This window comes from Tachypleus tridentatus, chromosome 4 (assembly GCF_004210375.1).
Source record: "Tachypleus tridentatus isolate NWPU-2018 chromosome 4, ASM421037v1, whole genome shotgun sequence".
Classification (NCBI taxonomy): domain Eukaryota; kingdom Metazoa; phylum Arthropoda; class Merostomata; order Xiphosura; family Limulidae; genus Tachypleus; species Tachypleus tridentatus.
The window spans coordinates 43956716-43979858 of NC_134828.1; the positions used below are offsets into that span (position 1 = coordinate 43956716).

The following is a 23143-nucleotide window of genomic DNA, read 5'->3' on the forward strand; positions in this document are numbered from 1 at the left end:
ACTGTTTTATTTTGTGCATTATAACATTGTGTTGTTTCATTGCTTGTACAGTTAGATATATTGCATAAGGCAGTAAATTCAACCAAAAACAGATAATGAGGACCAATTAGCTATTATTTAATTTATTTTATTGACACTTAAGCACACTTTATAGGAAGTATGTCCCGAATTCTCTATAATCTGAAATCATGAGCATTTAACATACAGATTTTTAAGTTCATGCAAAAAATTTTATCATATGAGTACATTTATACCAGGAAACTTTGATTCACACCTTAGAAAAAATACCTGCTGATGAAAATTTGAGTAGCATAAAAACAAAAGAATGGCACTTTTTTTTGTAAAAAAAAATATAAAATATTCAGGTTATTGGTTCACATATAGGTCTTGCATAAAAATACATTTATGTATAGAGTTAGGGAATGATTTAATTAATTTATATGATCAGTCACCTATTAACATTCACTCCATCTATTGGTAACATGTAAAATAATAGGTCAATTTAGTTATGATTGACTTTATTAATGTTACAGAAATAATCAGCTAATCAAAATTAGTTTTTATTAATTTTTTCATTTTTTTTAACTACTCAAGTTTTAAGTAAGAATAATTGATTAATTAGATGTAATCAATTAACCCCCTTGCTACTGGTAGATCAAGGTAAGCATGTCATGACTTTTTAAAATTACACTGAAAATTGTATTAAACTACTTCATTAACATTGTGTATGAACAAACTTGGCATCAAAACATAGTTAGAGTGAATTTTAATATTATATAAGCTTTAAGGTCTAAACTTTATAAGGAAATATTGTTTTTTTTTAAAAAAGTACCTCAATCTTCCCTAGTGTGAAAATTGTGATAGTTGTTTCATAAGTTTTCTCCTTCTTTAATTTATTTATTAAACTTTTGAAAACTATTGAATTTAATGTAAAGTTACTTATTATAACATAGGTATTGTAAAGTAAAGCGTACTTTTTATAGTCTTAAAACTTGTTTGTTTATGGAGTCATAAGCTAGAAGATCAATCCCATTTGATCAACATCCACCTGCCACATCCTCTCTTTCATAAATTACCAGTAACACTCTCCAACATTTTATATTCTGATACAATACTTCACCTTCCCTCATGTAATATCTTTTTGTGTTCCATGTTTCCCTCTACCTTAGGTAGCCTGTAGAACTGAGGAGGGAAATTTTCCTTGGATCTTAGGTCTTTGGTTAGTTTTTTTGTTGATTAAGCCTTGTTTATTTAGTTTGTTCAGCATTCTATTTTATATTCACACTATTAAACCTTCACTAAACAGAGATTCCAGATTAGAGGTGAGTAACTCATGGCTGCCATTGGTTGAATCTACAGGAAATCTATCCTCCAATCAGAAACAATGATGATCCAACCAATTATAACACGCTCTCCACAATCTACCAGGACACTATAAAAAGACAGACAACACCTACACACACTCTGACTTGAAGACAAAAGGCGGAAGACTTTTGAAACGTTGTCCTCTACACTTGTGTCTCCACAACAGGCAGTTGCTGTCCATTCTACAAAGTTTCATCATGAACACTCTGCCTAAACAATCTATCAAAGAATGTGTACAGTGATTATATGATTAAGAAATTCCTGTAATTGCCCTGTTTTATTTGTGCATCAAATTCTCAACATAGTAAAATTTAAACCATTAGTTTTTAATGTGATGTTTGTTTTTACAGGACATCTTGAAAACAATTACTATATATGTAGATTCAAAGTTTGAAGATGTTTTGGTGGCTTGTGTTGAGTTACTTTTGTCAAAAAGTCAGATATACTTTGTTGCAATAAATGCTTATCAAAAGCTCTTTGCAAACATGTTCCTGGGGCTGCTATTACAGAAGGATGCTCAATGGAATTAGTGATTTTTTTCCAAGATTGATTCCTAATCCATCTGCCTGTGAGATTTGTATAGCACTAATCTTGAGCTAACTCCTATGTAACAGTCACATAAACTTTGCTGGTGCATAACATCATCATCCAATAAGAGCCCTCCATTTATAGGAGGGCAAAACAACCTCCTTATAAAATAACACCCTCCTTAGCACTAATGTTTGAAATAACTTCATTCTTTTCCTCAGCATTTGTCTTGAATGGGCATGTTTTAAAATTATTTATTAATTACATGATATTTGCAATAGTTTGTTAAATTTTTTGTAACCATTTATTATATATACATATATTTTTTTCTACTAAACATCATGGGAAAAAATATTCTGCTTACCAATAATGAATTTCAAGTGATGGTGACTTCTGCATCATTCTCTTATGGTGGTGTTATTAACATGGAATTTGTATCTCTTCTGGCTAAAGGATACTAATTGTCTGTAAGAACATAACTATTGTTAAGTGATTTATGAGTTCCCTCTCCTTGGTTTGAACATGACCTGAGTGCATATAATTTTTACTGACTGTTACCCCTATCAAGCATACACAGTACAGCCTGATAGCACCCTAATTACATTACACTTTTTTCTCACTCACCATTTGTGTGAAGATACTGATTGGTCATGCAAACATTCTGCCCTCCCTGCACATGGGGCTTGTTTGCCATTCTTTCTCTTCCTTCCAGATGGGGTCTACCCTGGTTGAGTCAAGAAATGGTCATCCATAAATGTGACCTTGTGCAACCCCTACTGTTGGGTGTTACACTCAGTGGGATTCTTTTTGGTTGTTTTAAAGGAAGCTTATCTGGGAGGAGGGGTGTTTTATCAAATGTTATCATTTTACTTTGCAAGAAATGTATTTTCAGTAGATATATTTTTATACACCTTTTCACCTGTCCACCCCACTTCTGGTGCACTTTCTTCTTTCTTTGGCTGAGAATAAAATTATTTTAAGTACAAGTGCTTAAGGGGAATTACCATGCGAGGTGGTTTTGTCACCTTTCTATTGCTGGAGGGCTATCATCACAGGATGTTGTCTTCATGTGCTGTCATAGTTCTTATTAAATGTGTGATTATTAGGTGAAAGTTAACTTAAGACTAGGCTAGTGACATGCAAATTTCATATACAGATCTGTGAAGGATCAAGCTATTCTGTGAGTGAAGGTATCTATAAGAAATACATTTTCATGCTTTCACAAGATTGTTTCATCTAACCAGTTAATTACACTTGGTAAAACTAGGAGGAACACTTATTGATCAACTAAAGGTGCTATGGGTCTAAGCAAGTAAGTTTTCACAAGCAGAATTACTTTGTAAACCTGGACTGTAGTTTTAAGGATTTTCACACATGTATGCAGGGTTTCATATGACTTGTGATAATGGTGCTGAATTGGAAACCATGTGGATCACTAAGTAAAGCTTACAGCTAATAACATACCTCTACACTTCAGTACTAATTTGCTGTTATTCTCTTAAATGTGCATCATCAGAAAGACAAAAATAAATTGACATCTCTATCATTTCAGACATGCACAATGATTTATTATGTAAGATTAAAAGCAAGAATACAAAAGCTAAAATAAACCTTGCATGTTTTGGTGGAATATGCTACACCATCTTTACTGTTTCTTTTTTCATTAATTCATGCTGAATCTTGTACTCCCTTGTTGCATGAGTCTCCTCTAATTTCCTCTCCAGGACTTCTTTCTTGAGCCTCTTCCTTCTGATATGATTTCTTCAGGATATTTCTTGTATATGGCATCTTGAGCTGATGCAACTGTTTAGCATTCATCTCTTCTCATTTTGGACCAAGGGGCTTCATTGAGTTTCTCATTATGCAGTTATCCTCTTATTATTATCCATGTTCTTCTCTCTTTGATAGTCATTGTGGATTTTTGAGATGATTTGCAAGCTCTAATATCTTACTTTGTCCACTTGTGGATTTCCTTTACTACAACCTGTTGAATTTATTGGGTGCTTTTTTTGGGTTCTTTCTGTACTTCTATTCTCTTCTGAACCTTTTAAAACTTCCATTTAGTCATTCTTTAATTCCATTATGGAGTTTTACTTCTGGCTTTTTTATAATTCTAAGGAGGAGGAAGTCACCAGCTAAATATCAGAATGTTCCACTTAACATAAATTTGGTCTTTCCTTGATCTTTGTTGTGAATGTCTCTTCTTATCTTGTTTTTCATCTTATATCTTCTCTTGCTTCTAATTGTTGATGCTCTCTGTATGTGATTTTTCAGGTAGGAATGTGGACAACCCCTTTACCTATTAGCACCCCATTACTTTACACCACATGATCATTAAAACTGCCTTTGGTTTTATTTCCCTCTATTCATCATTTTCCTCAGTGTCACTGATGGTAAGTTGGTATTTCCTCTTTTTGTATCAGGTATCACAGTCACTTTATTGAACATGGTATTATTATGGCTAGTTTTGCTTCAGAGGGTGTGGTTACCAACAATCTGTTTTTGAGATGACGATTTTTCATAAGAGTGCTATGGTGGTATTTATTATATTATAACCATAAATGTTTAAGCCATAAACAAAACACATTAACATGAAACAAAATACACTGCATATTTTTAAAAAGGATCCTAGGATAGAAGCTACAAAGTAGGATTATAAAATGTATCCTTAGTTTTGAAAGTGATTCAGAAGTAGAACCTGCATTGCGGTGGGGATACACTGTCTATCAATCTTAACCTCCAATTTGCTATTCTGACATAAGAAAATCAGAAATTAGGAGAGCAAGATGTGGGTGCTCAAGCCCATAACATCCCACATCTGTATCACCCTTCACTGTTTGCAGACAGTTGTGGGAAGGTGACTGCTCTCCCAAGTTGTAATAAGAATAAGAAAAATATAAAAAAATGAAAAATGAATAAATAAATAAAAAAATGAAAATAAGGTACTATCATTTTGGTGGTAAGTAAGATAAAACTTACTTCGTGAAGTTAACAAGTTCATAAAGAAATTTTAATTAAAATTATTAAGTTATTCTGTAATAAATACAAACATAGTAAAATCAGAGAAATTCTACTAAAAATTATTTTTAGTTAAAAATAAGGTCATCTAAGAACTTGGCACTGCATTATGCAGATGTACACCTTAAGCTGCATATAAAAGCAAGACAATCACAGTAAACTATCACTTTACTGATGTCATTTTAATTAGTGCCTCTACCATATTGAAAAACTTACTTCAAGAGGTAAGTTTTATCTTATCCCCAAATGGCAGTATCTTATTTTCATTTTTTATTTATTTATTTTTCATATTTTTATGTTTTTATTATTCTTATTTTAACTTGGGAGAGCAGGCACTGAAGGGTGATATAGATGTGGGACATTGTGGGCTTGAGCACCCACATCTCACTCTCCTAATTTCTAATTTTCTTATGTGAGACTAGTGAATTAAAGGTTAAGACTGATAGATGGTGTATCCCCACTGCAATGTGGGTCCTACTTCCTAGTCACCTCCAAAACCTTGGATACATTTTATAATCCTATTTTGTAGCTTGTATCCTAGGATCCTTTTTAAAAATATGCAGCGTATTTTGTTTCATGTTAATCTGTTTTGTTTATGGCTTAAAAATTTATGGTTATAATACAGTTAATCAGAGGTTGGCATTTGCTGTTTTTAATGCACTCCTTTCTTATGATTTTGTTTATTTATTTAACTTCACTTGAATGTAATTATTTAATTTCATGATAATATATATTATATTTTCCAGGCTCTGTTGCACTTGACAAGAAAAACAAAATGACAACACTACATGTTTGCCTTTCGTAGAACGTGACTGACATCTGCTGTCTTTAGTTGTAATCTTTTGCATTGTCTCTCTATATAGAGCTTAATTCAGGTGAATATGCTTAATGAAATTGTTCTATGCACCTTTGGTGTTCTCCCCTTGATTTTCCCTCTTTTCTCTATTTATTCCAGTAGAGTGTGGTGAAACTCTTGCTTCTACTGTTCCAAACCACTGGATAAGTCAGTATGGAGAATTTCACTTTGAGCAGTTCAGACTCACTGGTGTGAGACTGAATAAATGCACTTGTCATTTGGGAAGTAGGGTTAAGGTATTACCTGATAGGACAGGATACCATCTCACTACATTATGAACCAAGTCTGGTGGTTAGGTATGGAATGCATTTCCTTGCAACTGAATTTTTGGTATCTCACAAGTATTTCTCTAGTATGAATTGGTTTGATTTATAGCACTAACTGCCCTACACAGTCATGCTGAGCTGTCTGCTTGTGAGAGAATGAATGGTTCAGCAATCTGTTATTCTATCCACTGAAGCAACAAGTTAGTACCAAGCATGAGAACATTATTATAATATTTTTTCATTAACTCCTCTGTAAGGGAAGGAGATGGATTGAGTCTTCATACTGAGTGCTGACCCACTAGGCTACCTCATCCTCACCTTGTGGATGTCAAACTCAATGGGCTATTTCTTTCTGTTCAGGAAGGAGCTCATTTTTCTAATTTATCTGCACCAGCTACTTTATCAACTTCTGTTTGTAATCCCAGCTCTTTGTGATACAGAGATTTGAGTAGCACTTCTGAAATTAACATTTCCTGAAAATGTATTTTAGATAGATACTCACCTCTCTGAACCACCTTTTTCTCAACTTTTAGTGCATTTATATGATTTTTTTCAGGGGGGGGGATATTGTATATGGAGGGTGTGTCACTTTCGTATTGGTGGGGGACTGTAGTCTAATGATTATTACATTATAGGCCAACACAATACACATTGACTTGTGTAGGATGGGAGCTTTGTTAAGGTTTGTAGCACATGCATGAAATTGTATAGAAGTAAATAAAAAGTAACAGTTTTTTTTTGGTGCAGAAATACATTTTCAGCTAAGGAAAAATTAGAGAAAGAAATTTTATAGAGAAATTCTCTATAAAAATTAGAGAAGTTTCATCAGTAATATTTTATCATAAATACTCTGTTCGTTGTTTTTATTTACTTTTATTTTTATATTGCTTTAGAGCTTTAGATAATATGCATGAATTTTGATTAAACATTGTTACTGTTACCTGAAGTTATGGTTTTTGAGGTAATGTTCTTATATATTTTTCTCTAATAACATTTACCATAAAAGTATACCAATCATGGTAATCATTTACAAAATGTAGTTGACAGATACCCACATGTTTATATACATGTTGTCTTAGAAAGTAATCATGAGTTTATTATACTAGTTACTATCTAGAAACCTAATTTCAGATACACAGCTCATAATTTTGTTGTTATAATGAATAAGACGTATTATTTGTATATTTAGCTTTTGACTGTTTGAGCAAATGTTAATGATAATTAATGTGTAACTTGATATTTCAGATATGCAAGTGTTTTTCTTCAGCCTGTCACAAATGAAGTAGCACCTGGTTACCACAGTATTGTGTACAGGTGAGAGTTAGTTACATTGATATTATAGTCATGTACACATTTATGATTGAAAAATAAAACTGGTATTTTTCATGTAATGCAAATGAATTGACCAGTTTAAAAATACAGGCTAGTATTTTGTGATTTACTTGTTAAAGAGTTTTCTAAAAATTTGGATTTTTGTTTTATTTGAATCTTACAAAAGGCTTTCTTTGGTACAGAAGTATAAATATCATCTTCTTTTCTTTCAATAAGTAACTATAATCCATTAAATTTCTTAAATTTACTATGTTCTGTCCAAAGTTTCACAAAGTGATTAAGGCACTTAACTTGCAATTTGAGGGTGGTGGGTTCAAGTCTCTGTTACTGAACATTCTCACCCCTTCAGTAATGGAGGTTTTATAATATGATGATTAATCCCACTATTCTTGGTTATAGAGTAGTCCAAGACCTGGCAGTGGATGGTGTTGGCTATCTGCCTTTCCTCTAGTCTGTCACTGCTAAATTAGAGAATGCTAGTTTAGAAAGCCTTTATGTAGCTTTACACAAAATTCAGAGCAAACCAAACCAAAGTTCCACTGAAGTAACACCTCATGACAGAAATTTTAATCCTTGCTATTTTTAGATCACTGATTGTTGTATAACATTTTGATATATTAAACATTTTATAATACTAAGGAATATTAATATTGTATAGGTTAGTTGAAATTTTACATTGTTTGAAAATTTTGAAAAATCAGTCGTGTTAACTTGTGCAAAATTATTGCTGGTTGAAACTTACCCTGTGTAAGTTATTTATATTTAACTTTTTAACTTTCAGGTACATTTTAAGTGAATTACACATAATCACTCTAAGGCTAACAGTATATATCTGTATATTATAAAGTTGCACTTACAATTATAATTTGTATACTTTTCACAAATTGATTATTATATATGTCTGATATTTTTGTAGTAGTAAATCATTTATAGAGCAAAACTAAGCCAACTCAACTATGTAAGATGGTACTAGTTTACAATGTTAGAAGAAAGGGATATTGCTAATAGCTGTCTCTGTTAGGTATTTATATCTAACAGTTTAACTTCTGTAGTATACACAAGTTCTTTATAGCCAACATTACAACTTTAACACTTTTTAAATTCACTTATATTTTAACATTATCATTACAGTATAACTTATATAATATTTTTGAATTATTTACACTTCAAACCTTAACCTTGATGCTATTTTTATGTTGCTTGTACCCTTCTATTCAACTTTACACTCTTTCTTTGACATTGTATAAGCCATTTAATTATATGATAAGTCTAAATGGTTTGTTTATAATTTTTGAAAGTGAATTTATTTGACCTTTATAAACAGAATATTGCCAATAACCATTTATGTGAACAAATTCAATCTTGTGATGTTATAATGTAATAAGGGGAATAGCAAGAATTTCATAAAAATGGAATAAAATTTGAAAGTTAACACAGTGGTGTGTTTGTAATCAAATACTTTATTGTTAATCCTATTGGGCACTTGCTGATATGGTGTGATGTTTAGTTGATCTGAAAACAAAATTATTTGTGGCAGAGGTATAAAAAATATTTATTTAGTTTTATGATTGAAAAAACAACTATGAATTACAAAATTAACATAAACTTGAAAATAGTGAAATAGAGTAATGTTGTTATGAACAAGGATCTACTTGTGATTTTCATGGAAAATGTGTGTTGAAATTGTTAGCTTTGTAGTAATAATTGTTAAAGTTGCTCAGTTTTCTAAACACCAATCTATTTGCATATGTGTAGACCTATGGATCTTTCAGCTATAAAAAAGAACATAGAAAATGGTGTCATCAAGACAACTTTGGAATTCCAAAGAGATATGATGCTGATGTTTCAGAATGCCATCATGTATAACAGTTCTGATCATGATGTCTTTGTAATGGCCATTGAAATGCAAAAGGAAGTCATGGAACATATACAGGTGCTCCACAGAATGTGTTTTAATGCATAGTTATTTTTATAATGTGTTTACCAACAAGAAATATTTAAGAGATAAAGTAAACCTTTGGTTCTCTTTCTCCTTTTTTTTAGCTTTTTTTAAAATATATTTAGATTTGGCATGTTGGTTTTAAAGCTAGATGTTTGACACAATCTAAAATACTTTATTGTTTTTTACTCATGATATAGTTAATTTGGGGTTATCACAATTTAACATGTAACACTGTTCTTTATATATGCCACTTGTAATTCATTTATGAGAAACAGATATCAAATCCAAGAATTGTTAATTGTAACACATTTATATTTGTTAAAAACTGCTTGAGGGTTTTTTTTACTAACTTATTGTTACTGGCTGAATAGTTTCAGAAGCATTATTTCAAATGTCAATTATTTTTACATTTGAAATGCAATAAATCCAACCAGTGTTGGAAGAATCATTAATGAGAACTGTTGATGAAAGAACATTATAAAAAAACAAACAAACACTAAACACATGTAATAAACACCTCGGTTTTACAGAATTTTACTTCAGTACAGGTATATCTAATTATTCTAGGACTTATAGAAAATGTACAAGGACAGAAAAATCTATTTAAAAAACACAAAAAAATCATTTTTCAAAATTCCTTCTAGCACAGCAGAAGACATAAGATTGGTTAGTATATTCACATATTTTGCTTATAGTTTTTAAAATTATCTCATAAAATATTTATGAAGAAATTATTGGAATTTGCAAAATTTTCAGCTTCATCTAAAACTGGCTACTAGAAACTTTTACATATTTTATGAACCCTTCATACAACTAGTATAATTTTTATAGGTGAAATATTCCAAATATATATATGATTTGAAGTGAAGCAATTACTTCATGTGTGAAATATTTCAATTTTGAGAATGGAGATAGGTATATCAAGTTTTATGTGTGAATTAAAAGACATAATACCGTGTAGCAATTACAGTTACCTAAGATTAACAAAGTGAACATATTTTTACCCTCTGAAGTAACTGCAAGAATATTTCTAGTGCTTTATTCTTACTAGTTGTGTCTATTTTTTTCATGTAGTATTCATAAGAATTGAAAAAGCAACTAATGGCTGTCATGTAGAAATGTTTTCTTTTACTTTGTTGAGTTTGTTGTTTACAGTCTGAGACTATACTAGCTAATGTTTATATAACATTATAGTATCAGTGTCCACACTTCAGTTATCTTGTAACCTATTTTACTCAGTGTCTATGCTTTCAAGTAAATGTATTTGTTATGTATTTTCTCTTAACACTTCTTAAAATATATTTATAGGCTAATTCAAGTGGATCTTTCTCTTTTCTTTTTTATAGGGAATATTTCAAACTCATGAGATAAATGATTTTTTTGCTTATTTATTTGCTCTAAATTTTAAGAACATTGATCCTGTTAGTGGCTGACAAAGTAGTAACTTTTAGTTTTTTTCAGTTTAACTCTGTTTAAGGTTTTGTCTTGTTTTTCAGAATATCAAATAACTAGTTTTGTTACCTATCAACTGTTACCACAAGAATTTAGTAGTACAATAACTTTGAATAATTTCATTTTGAATCTGTTCTTCCAGAATAAGTAAGTTATGGGCTTATGTTAAGTAGTAAATAAAATCATCAAGTAGAATTACAGTTGGTACCAAATAACAATAATAATTTAAATTGTTTAGGTTTTCTAATATCTACATGTGTGTAATTACTTGAGAAGAACATTCTGGTGAGCTGATGTAATTTTCATTTTAATCAATAGGACTTTCTTGCTACACAACTAATGGTACAGACAGCAGACACTAAGGTGTTAAGAGGGAGGGAAAGGGAAACCAGGGAAAAAAAGTTAGAAAACAATGATAAGGTAAGTGCCTAAGAAAAAAACTTAAATACAGCCAATGTGAGTAAGCCAGTAGTTTTATAAATTTTTATAATTTACTAGATAAAATTAAGGTATTATTAAGTTAACTATGTCAAGAAGTAGCTGAAAGTTTTAATTTTACATCTACATTAATTCTCTGTTTACAGGTTAGGCCATTTTGACCTAGGCCCATTAAGCCAGGTGATTAGGGCACTCGATTTGTAATCTGAAGGTTGTGGGTTTGAATCCCTGTTACACCAAACATGCTTGTTCTTTCAGCCATATGGGTATTATAATGTGATGGTCAATTGTTGGTGGTGGGTGGTGATGATTAGCTTTCTTTTCTCTCGTCTTACACTGCTAAATTAGGGATGGCTAGTACTGATAGCTTTTATGTGGCTTTGCTCAAAATTCCAAATAAACCAAACCAAACTATTTTTACCTAACTTTTAACTACCATGCTATCATGAAACTATACAAGTTACGTATTATAGCTTTTGATGTAGTTAAGTGTATTTTCATAAAATTTTGCAAGCTTTTAGCAAACATTACAAGTCTTATACTCACAAATAAGATTTTCTAATTAAATATTTTTTCTGCAGATTTGCTTGTGAACTTATCTAGAATTCTGCAGATAGAATGAGAAAGTTACAATTATTTATCCAAACAAATTTGATAAATTACATTTATTTTATTGTTTTATTGCTCTTTGAACATTGCCCAACTACTACAAATGCATAACAAAGTTGTAAGCATTCAAGGAGTAAATAGCTGAAGTTCAGCCACAATTACATAATCTACATGCAATTGGTGTACATACCTCAGTGAGAAGAGCCTGGCATGGCCAGGTGGTAAATGCACTCGACTCATAATCTGAGGGATTTTGGTTTGAATCCCCATTACACCAAACATACTTGCCCTTTCAGCCATGGGGATGTTATAATGTGAAAGCCAGTCCCCCTATTTTTTGGTAAAAGAGTAGCCCAAGAGTTGGTGGTGGGTGGTGATGACTAGCTGCCTTCCCTCTAGTCTTACACTGCAAAATTAGGGATGGCTAATGCAGGTAGCCCTCTTGTAGCTTTGTGCAAAATTCAAACCAAACCACTGAGGAAGTTTATTTAGTTCTTTTTTCATTTATGTTTTTTTACTTAATAGGTTTCTAAGTTTTACATTTTATATACTTTTATAATATGCACAAAGAATAAAGTGTTCTGTAACTATGATAATTTAAAGGACTTTTTACTAAGCTATACAAATGCTAAAATATTTTCTTTAAATCTCTTGCTATGGGTAGGTCAAAGTATGTGTGTAATAACAGTTTAGAGAATTACATTAAAAATTTAATAAGAGTACTTTGCTTACATTGTATATAGACAAACATGGCATTTAACTGTAGTTAATGAATCAGATTTTTTAAATTTTATAAGGAAATATCTAAAATATCCCCAGTCTTCTAATTATGAGAATTGTGACATTTGTTCTTTAGATTTTCCCCTTCTGTAATTTATTTATGTAGCCTTCAATTTTAATTGTTTAAGGAATTTTAAATTAGGGTATTAGACCCACTTTTCAAATCTGCCTGTCACATCCTCTTGTTCACAAGTTGCCAGTAGTTCTCTGATGTTTTATACTGTACTATTTCTAACCAATAGAAGGCTACAGTTTTAATCTATTAAATAACATGTTATGTTGTTTTCAGTAGAGAGAATTGTTTATTTCAACTTCAGTTTGAAATTGTCTTTTGCAGTCTTCAGCTTAACAAGCTTAAGGTAAGATTAAGAGGCTTTTATGCTAAAGTTAGAAAGCCAGAAAAGTTATGATTTTTATAGGACGTTGTTTGCTTTGTGCTTGTTATTGTTCTGTGTTTTAAGGTGCATTATTTAGATAAGTAAAAACTATTTAGTGTACTTGTACTATTAGTATAAAAAAATAGGCTTATATTTAATGAACATTCAATAGCAGGAAACAAAGGATTCAAATATCTATTATATTTTGTGTTTTTCATGTGTATTTATTTGTTACTATAAAGGTAAAAGCTTAAATGAGGTAAGGTATTAAAAAAATATCTTCACAAGGTATGCTCGCAAGCAGCTCATACATTGTGTAATTTGATACATTAATGTGAGCTATGAAATTGCATAGCGATTTACAACTTGTACAGAGGGGTTATTAGTTAGAGGTGGATTAAGGAATAATAAAAGGATAAATTTAAGTATGAACAGATAGATACTGTTACAACTTCTGAGCAATTAAGAACAACAGTTGTAGTTTCTGGTTACAAATTGCAGTCATTCTGTAAAGGATAATTTGAATTCATTTTGTAAATGTTTTATAGTGGTTATGAGGTTAGAGAAAATAACAGATAAAATAAATGTTTTACTGAAAAGATTTTGATATTTATATAGAAGATTTGAAAGATTACACAAATGAAATTTGGAAATTTTCAGATGAAATAAAGTATTTTTAATCTTAACATGGAAATGTATGCAATCTGACACCCTACATTTATAAAAAAAATTTTTAGTAAAAATATTTAAAATATTTCATTTTTTATGCTGAAAAGTCTTGTAATATTTATTGAAAGCTTGTCCAGTTTTGTGAAGTCACACAAAACATATTAAAGGTTATAGTATAGAAACTCAGATGGTGACTTTGAGGTTACAAAGTCATTAAAATCAATCAAACTTTTAGGGAAAGAGCTAATTAGTTAAAGTGAATTTGGAGATAGAAACTTTGAATCTTCAGGCCAAATAATTCAAAAGTTGCCATGAGAACAAGGTAAACTGTTGTATACTTCAGTATAATTTATACCTTTGTCTTTTTGTGGGTTATAAATAATATGTAAGCAAACATTGGAAGTAATTATTGACATTCTCGGAAAACTGGAATGTGATAGTAGGGAATGACGTGGGTTTGGCTGTCTGATTTATACCTCTGTAAATCAAAATGATTGGAGGCTACGAAATTAAGTTATTTCTTAGCAATATCTGTACTATAAGCTTGTAACTTGCATTAAAACTCAGAAGCTCAATTAGGGGTAGGAAGATTATCTGAATTGGGTAATTCATGTGAACAAGTTTCATGTGATGTAAATAAATGAAGATTGAGAACTTGTTTAAATATGCCCTTTTGATAGTAAAAAAAAAATGAAACGTATAATTTTAAAGATTTTTATACTTTGGTATCAATTTTATTGTAATAAAAATTAAAAGAAATATTTTTTCCTGAATGGAACTAAAGATAAAATATTTTTATATTGAAGGTAATTTGATGTTTTTTACATTTGACCTTAGGGCCATCTAGTTTAGGATTGACCAATATTTTTTAAGCTAAGAATTTTTACACTGGAATGCCTGGTGTAGTCAGCAGCCATATAGGAAGAACATGTTCAGTGATGTGGATTCAAATTCTCAACTGTCAGATTGTTAGCCAGACACTAACCATGAGTTTGTGCCAGGATCATTTGTTTACTAAATGTTTGAACTGTTGTGCTATCTGTGCTGCATACGCTAAATAGAGAATAAAGAAAACTCCTCATCATGTTTCAGATATTTAATGAGTTTGCACACTTGTATTTCAAATTTTGTGAAAACAGCCAAAATGGGTTAAGAATACGCGAGTGCACATTTTTAAGTAAAGGCATAGAAATAAAGAAAATGTCTTCTTCAGCCATAGATAAAAGTGACCTATAGATTAACAAGTATAACATTTTATTGAGAAAAGTGATAGAAATATATACAAAACTTCTTTGCTTTTATTCCCATATTTTTGAATACTTTCCTATTTCTATCAGTATATTTCTGAATATTTCCTTACTCTTATCCTTATATGACTGAATATTAACGTATTTAAAAGAGAGTTCTTCACCATGTAAAACTTTTGATCATCTTGTTCCTTTTTATAAGTAGGCAAAAGTTCAAATCTAGTAGAGGCCGAGTACTAACTGAACTTGTCTTTATAGCCATAAGTTTTGTACTATTATTCATCCTTGTAGCTTCAGCAATAATTCTGACCATCACTCAAAGAACTTTTACCTTTTTCTGTCTTGCATCCTTGATTTCTACTTGTAATCTTCTGTTTTTTTTTATCAAGTGTCATTATGTTACCCAAAGCTAGCTTTGACTTATCTTCAAATAAGCAATCTCTACAAGTGTAGATTTTCTCCTGAAACTCACTATCATGTGAAAAGAAAATGAGGCAAGTAAGAAGACATTTATTGATAGGTAGGAAGGCACTGGAAGAAGATGATAGCAATATATATTAAAACTAGAAAAGACCCCTGTAAGTTATATATAAAGAAAAAAATGTGATGGAATCTGTGACAGTATTATAGAGTAGACTTATAAAAGGTTTTTGAGAAGATGTCAACAAATATAATGGAAGGGAAACAGAGAGCAAACAGTGAAATAGGAGAATGGAAGAAATATTTTTAAAAAGTGTTAAAAAAGACAGAAAAATATCATAGGAGTTTGGATAGGAACTAGGAAAGGAGGAACTGTATTGACATATTAAGAGGCTGGGTTATGTAAACATATCAGTGCTTCTTATCTATTTATATTAACTCTTTTGTGATGGGCTTAATATAAAATTACATGAGTTTGTCTACACATGCTAAGTATTTGCACTATAACTTGTGATACAGCATGTGTATCTTCACAAAATGATGTAGGCTTTTAGTAAAAAGATTACAAGTATTTTGTACACAGAAAATCAGATTTTTAATGAAATATCTTTGTTAAAGATTTGTATGTGAAAATATCTACTCTTTTTTCATTACTAGTCTGAGTGCAAAGTGAGTTTTTGTTATGATTAAGAAAATTGTTCTTCATCCCAAAAACCTCAGATATTATTTTTGTAATCTCTAAAACCTCGTAAATACATTTCAAATGTTTGTTTTCAGTAAGACTTTATATTTTACCTTATTTTTATACTCTAACTATGTAGGGTCTATCTCTTGACCAACCTTGTCAACCATCATAGAAAACCTAGGAAATAATATAAATTATGCTTTTTTTGTGTGCTAGAATGACTATGTATTATAACACAAAGATATAAATGTTTAGTCTAAATAGCTAAAGTCCCATAACACTATATATTTATTATTTTTTTTATATTCACCTTTCAGTCATGCCTAGCTAACATTACTTGCATTCACGTGGTGCATGTGCATTCATGCTACATGTCCATATGTATATAAATTATTAAAATTGTTTTTTGTTAACATATATAATAATAAATAAAAAGTAAAGCAAATAATTATCTCTTCTAGCTATCACCTATGAGCTCAGTTGCTGCTGGACACAGGTTGCTAAGCCTTTTAAAATTTTGCATGTGAAAAATATCAAACAAACTTTTTTTTAGGTTTTATATATACAGTTTTATAACCCAGAAATCATAAATAATTATATTGATACCTTATAATTTCACTATAATTTATTAAGCTTAGTAACTAAGATATATTTAGGTTTTTAAGAAATATGAAACTTTGAGCACACCAAGGCCACAACCTACCTTCTCAACATCTTTGCTCTTTGCTCAAAAGAAGGTGGTAGCCTTTTCACAGATTAAAATGGCCGAGAAAACCATTCTGGGGACATTTTAAGCTGCTAAGTGTTTATTCATATGCCATATATTGAAGTTTGTAAATAGAAGATACTGTTTCCAAAAATGAGAAGAGGTGAATGGGGCCACTGTGTTTGGTTCAGTACATAAGTCATATCTCAGCAAAATAAAAAATATGAGGTCCTTATTTTATATTCTAGCTTGTTAACATTAGTAATTTGAGATCCTGATTTGTATGAAACTATACACTTAGTATTTTGACGTCACAAACATCTAGTTTTTAACTGCATTCATTATACCACGTTTTTCACTAAAATCTGTATTTATATGTGTTCTTTTGATTTTAGTTTTAATGTAAGAAGTTAAGTCGTATATAATATTAAAGTTTGAGTTATAATATATAATTTAATTCCAAAGTTATTAACAAATTTATAAAATAGTAGTTCAATAAAATTTTGAATGTAAGTCAGCAAATACAGTGATATGGCCTTTGACCCATGACCTGTTGCTAAAGGGTTACAGATTAAACCCAATAACCATAATACTTTTTGTTGGAATGAACTGGACAAATAAGAAAAAAAACAGCTGAAACCATCTTTGAACACAGGTGCAAAATACAAAATTAAAATTCCAATACACAATAACACAGTCACAATTAAAGACGAATATAAAACAAACACTTCAATATAAGTTGCTTTTGTGAATTGCATTATAATTTCAATGAAATACAACTTGTAAATCACAAGCAGTCTAAAATTAATCTAAAACAAATCTTAAAACTTAAATTTGTATACAATAAAACAAAATAAATCCCTGTGCAAGGTGGCCCGGCATGGCCAAGCGCGTTAAGGCGTGCGACTTGTAATTCGAGGGTCGCGGGTTCGCATCCCCGTCCTGCTAACCATGCTTGCCCTTTCGGCCGTGGGTGTGTTATAATGTGACGGTCAATCCCACTATTCATTGATAAAAGAGTAGCCCAAGAGTTGGTGGTGGGTGGTGATGACTAGCTGCCTTCCCTCTAGTCTTACACTGCAAAATTTGGGATGGCTAGCACAGATAGCCCTGAGTAGCTTTGTGCAAAATTCAAAAAACGAACAAAGAAACAAACTCTGTGCAAGTAATTTATAAGTAAAGAAAATATTAAATTGAAATAGACCCTTTATCTATGCATTAGAAATAATATGCACATAAATCATAAAACACAAAATTGACCCTTTAATGTAGACAGTATTTAAGTTTATCCAGGACAGCTATGAAGCCTGGACTTTGTTGCCCTCAGCTTAACTTTATTAACAAATCCTTGCATAGGGCTAAACTCGGTCCAACTTACAAACATTGATTGATAATGCAGTTTTGCTGTAGCCTGGGATCAACAGAGATGACTGTTGCACCTGGATCACTTATTTGGTGATGGCTTGACTGCTGCTTATGAAAAGGTTCCTCACTTTGTATCCATTCTAGTTAGTGTTGTCACTGAATCAGCTGTAGATGTACAAGCATCCTTGCTGATTTGGTGGTATAATAGCCAGTGAGGCCTTTACTGGTTGGATTCACTGTAGTGGTCAAGTTTCAAAGAACATTTTCCTTTTTTCCTGTAATTCAGTTACTTCTCAAGGACACTTCATTTCCAGAAAGATTATCTTAAGCTTTGTGTTGTACTGGTCTTGCTAGAGATTGGTTCATAGCTGTTGAGTTCACAGGATGGTAATTAAACAGTCTCTAAAAAAACCTCTTAGGAAAGGTTCTGATGTTGAGACATCCATCTAGATTTCTTCTTTACAGATGATTCTTCAGTTGGCAACATTGTCTGAGCAATTTGTAATCTTGGCTAAACCATGAGTGGAAACGATGGTTTCCATCAGTTTTTCAGAAACTGTGATGATCACTTTGATTGGCAAGGGGTTTGATTCTGCTAGTGGTTTTTTTTTTACCAACTAGGGCTGCCTATCCCTAAAAGGTCTCTAAATCAGCCCAGTAACTGACAGCCAAATTCCTTATGTTCTGTATATCTACCAGCAATGCATCTTCATCCATGAACTCTACAAGGATGAATGTTAGGCATGATCCAAGAGCCTTTGGGTTGGTAGTGAAGTGTAGCCCTTACAGGTAATCATATACGTTGTAGTTATATTCATAACTTCTTCCTTCCATGTCAACTTTAATATCAAAAATGGAAGCTTTGTACACAATAAAATGAAATTCTGGCTAACTGACGAATGACACAACCAAAACGATCAAGAATTTGAACTTGGAAAAAGGCAAAAGTTCAGATTAAAAATGCAAATTCAAATAATATAAATTGGTTAGATTATCAGCCAAATCCATAAGTTGTAAAAAGAATCGTAACTACCTGGTTATAAAACTATTCTCTATTAACTACCTTATAAATAAATATGAATCACTTTGGTTAAGAGATATGTCTGAAGCTTTCAGGTGTGCTCTCAGAAGATTTATCTTTAATGTCTATGGACTTTTTGTTTATACAAATTTATGTACCTATGTGATACTTACTGTTGATTCACTCTATCACCTATCTGATCCCACAAATGCATTGGCATATTCAATCGTCCCACTGTAGGACAGTGTTAAGATTTTGGAGTTACAATGCTAAAATCAAGAGTTCAGTTATCCTTGGTGTACACATCTGATAGCTCGAATTGGCTTTGCTCCAACAACTTGGAGTTCATGCAGTTGTTCAGTCCTCAGCTGGTGACATCATACATGTTTGTAATCAAGCACTTGCTTTCAACTGAGGTGCAATAAAAGTAAACCTAGTGTTAGCACTAGCCTAGATTACTTCCATTTTTCTCACTATGCCAATTACATAACCAACCATCCATAACTGCAGAAAAAAACAGGATCTTCATTTCTCCTCAGAAAGGAAGCAGTTTGCTCCTTATCCACATTGCACCAAAGCACTAGACAGTGTTTGGAGTAAACTATTTCATTTTAATCTTTTTTTGAGGGGTGATTTTTAATCATTATCAAAGAGTTTTTTTCATATTTGTAGTTGGTGTTAAAGGATTTTTGAGAGAGATAACCGTTGTTGTTTTTTGTTATGCTTGCACATATGTTAAAGGGTTTTTTAGTATGCACTGTATTTGTTATTAAAGGGTTTCTCATTTCTAATGGATTTGTTTCACCAATTCAGCAGTGTTACTGTAAAAGATTTAACTGGGAATTGAATTTCTATGCTAAAGAGTATTTTTTATTATGTAAAATTATGTATTGTCTTTCCTTTTTGTGTTGTTTGTATTGGATGTGAGTATTTATAGGAGAGAAATAAGGTTACAGTTCTGCATGTACTTGGAATGAATTCCTTTTAGATGACTATAACCATTAACAAACATCTTACTACCAAATCTGCACTCATGATCAAGTTCATTCTTGTATATTTTCCATGACTATGCATGCTTATCTTTGAAATGAAGTGTTCCACACAATCACTAGATTATAAATTCCTTGTGAAAATTGCATCAGTTTACTCCTCAGATTGGATGTCCTCCTCCTACCCTTGTGTGAATGTTGGTATCTAGCAAGTGAGATTTTGTAAACTGAGTGAACCAATCACCATTAGTCCTCACACAGATTTCAGTTTGTCCATCCTCCTCTTTCAACTTGTCTTCTATCTATGTTCTTAGTCACAGAAGGTTTACTTGGCTTGTTGCTGTTTCTGCCCTGAGTTTTCCCTCATTTAGTTATGAAATTGTTACTGACTTTGGGTTATTTTGATGTGATTGAGTGCATATGTTAGACTTTTCTTGGATTCTTGTTGACATATTCCTGCATCCACGGTATTGGACTACCCTGCAAGCTCCTGGTGTTGAATGTTAGGTTCCGTCTTGATTCTTAGGCTTGAGGTGAAGATGGTATGATCCTCATCTTACCCTCACAAAGATACTGGTACCAAGCAAATGAGGTTTTGGATATAGTTGATTTACCAAGAGCATAAAAATAGAAATAGAATGAAATATATAAAACACAAAATTCAAATCATTGTCTTGCTGGTTAGATCAATGATAATATAGGTAGCAGGTATATAAAGTGTAAAATTTTCAAAGAAAATTTATGAAGTAAGTACTGAAAATTTTATCAGAATACACTGCAGTATTTGTTACAGTTGAAAGAAAGATGTAATAAGAAAACAGTAGGATGAAAAAATTTTAGACAGGTTTTTGAAAACATTGAAAAATGATGGAACTAGGGTTGCTGAATGGATGTTTGGTGGAGATAGGTATGAGGAATAAAAAACATTAGGAAGATGAAGTAAATAATGGGGAGAAAGAAGGAATTGGTAGAGATTGGAATTACAAAAGTTACAAAATTGATTGGCAAAAAAGTATCTAAAAAACCCAATAAATTAGAGTTGAAGCAGTGCAAAAATTTAGAGAAAAACAGGAAAATTGGAGAGGAACAATCAATGTATGTAGTAGTATGAACTGAATTTGGCTGTGATGAGAATAATGATTGTATGGAAAATATTGGTTAGGAATTACATATTCTTTCCTAAAGGATACATTTCTTTATCAGACTATATATCTGAGAAGTATCTGATTTATTTCTCTTCCAATTTCTCTTATTAAAAGATTGTTGTCTTTTGTCCATGATAATGTGTTAACATATTTCATTTTTCATAATGACTGCACACTGAACATGCTCACCCTTTTAGCCTTGGGAGCATTATAATGTGATGGTCAATCCCATTATTTGTTCGTAAAAGAGTAGCTCAAGAGTTGGCGAGGGGTGATGATGACTTCCCTCTAGTCTTACACTGCTAAATTTGGGATGGCTAGTACAGAAAGCCCTTATGCAACTTTACATAAAAAATAGAAACAAACAATGAATAAATTGTTTACATATGAAAAATTTTGTTTCAAATGTTAAATATAGTATGAGATTCCATGTTTCGGATTGGCTTGCATAGTTGTGTTTTTATTTCGGTATCAGACCTAGTTGAAGAAACCTGTGTCCAATAATTCTGGCAAGACTTTTAACACATCCTATCCATTTACAGAAAACTAATGTAAAAATGATAAAATGTGAATTTGTTTTCTGATGGATGATTTTGTGCAGCTTTTCTACAAAGTGCTTCTTTTTTTTCCTTCTGGTTTTTAAGAAACAATATATAATACTGTAAACACTAACACATAGTACACACTTATTTTCCTAACTGTTTGGGTTCAAATATGAACTGCATACTATGAAAGGTGATAAAATAGTGGTAACCTTATGTTACAAATAATATAGGCCTAACGATTAAATTTATGTTACCAATAAGCCTAGTATTACTAATGTTAGAGCCATATAGTAGTTAGTTACATGTGTGTAAGGATGAACACCTAATATTGGAATTACATAATAACACAGATACTTCTTTAATTAGGTAATATAACAGGAAAACATTACTGGTAAGGCTTATCTAACTTCTCTCTTATTACAACTGAAATGAATAATTTCATCAATTGAATCCCTGCAGTAAAAACAAGTATCATGATTTATATGTTGTATTTGTTAATAATGATCAGTCAAACTATAACTGGGCAAAATGTTTTTTCTTTTAGGGAGGTTTTTACATTTAGTTGTAAGATGATTTTACTGTCCAATTCTGCAATACATTCACATGCAGTAGCATTCATTCCCAGTCATTATTTCAAGAATTGGTGAAAATAATGAAATTTAAAAATAATTATAAATTATTAAATAGTGCTGAAGGTCCAACAAATATTTATACAAGAACATAGAGAGACTTGTTCTGATATTTATGAATAAATGCAAAATTACAGACAGGTGACGTGATATTTAAGAGAATATAAATTGTGAAATTTATTGTTTGCAACTTCACACATCAAAACATGTAGAATCATTATTTTGAAATGATTTAAATTGAGTATTGTTGTACATTTATTATTTTAACATTATACATAAGTATTGATATATATATAATTTGTTGTATTTATCCTAAGTTTACATTTTATGTTGAGTGAAAGTAGCTGAATCTATCATCATTCACATACCTTTGAGTGTGACATATGATGCTTTAATCTTGTATATTGAATGAGAATGACCAGTTTCTATTGCCACGTTTGCAAACTTCAATAACATATCAAGTAAATGTAGTTGTGTATCGCATATGATGCACACAAGACGGGGATAGGGTTTAGATTTAAATTGATCTGAGTGGAAAGTAGTACCCTCCCTTTTTATTTTTATAAAATTTCCTGTTAGCTATTGTAGTAGTGGTGCTCAATGCCTGTCTGTTTCTTTGCTGAACTTTAACTCTTATATAGCTGGTTCAGAGACATCTGTGGATTAGGTATAGCCTTTATCATAATTTAGAACAACTAGCTAGAAGAAAAATATTCAAGAAGTATTACACTTTGCCACAAAAGTCCATTTTGCAGTGCA

General features: G+C 31.3%; 1 protein-coding gene across 17 annotated transcripts in view; it reads left to right on the forward strand.

Annotated features, from left to right (window-relative positions):
• The window catches only part of LOC143248987 (bromodomain-containing protein 8-like), a 154349-nt gene that overhangs the window by 120401 nt on the left and 10805 nt on the right, over positions 1–23143 (forward strand). For 13 of the 17 annotated variants that reach the window (XR_013027314.1, XR_013027315.1, XR_013027318.1 and 10 more), the window contains 3 exons: positions 7279–7347; positions 9121–9298; positions 11078–11179. Coding sequence is in view for 9 of the 17 variants with exons in the window: in XM_076498085.1 (XP_076354200.1) it covers positions 7279–7347; positions 9121–9298; positions 11078–11179 (349 nt within the window). In the remaining 8 variants the exon portion in view is untranslated. Of the gene's footprint in view, positions 1–7278; positions 7348–9120; positions 9299–11077; positions 11180–12875; positions 12947–23143 lie in introns of those variants that run through there. The other 4 variants (XR_013027321.1, XR_013027322.1, XR_013027316.1 and 1 more) reach the window with 3 other exon arrangements.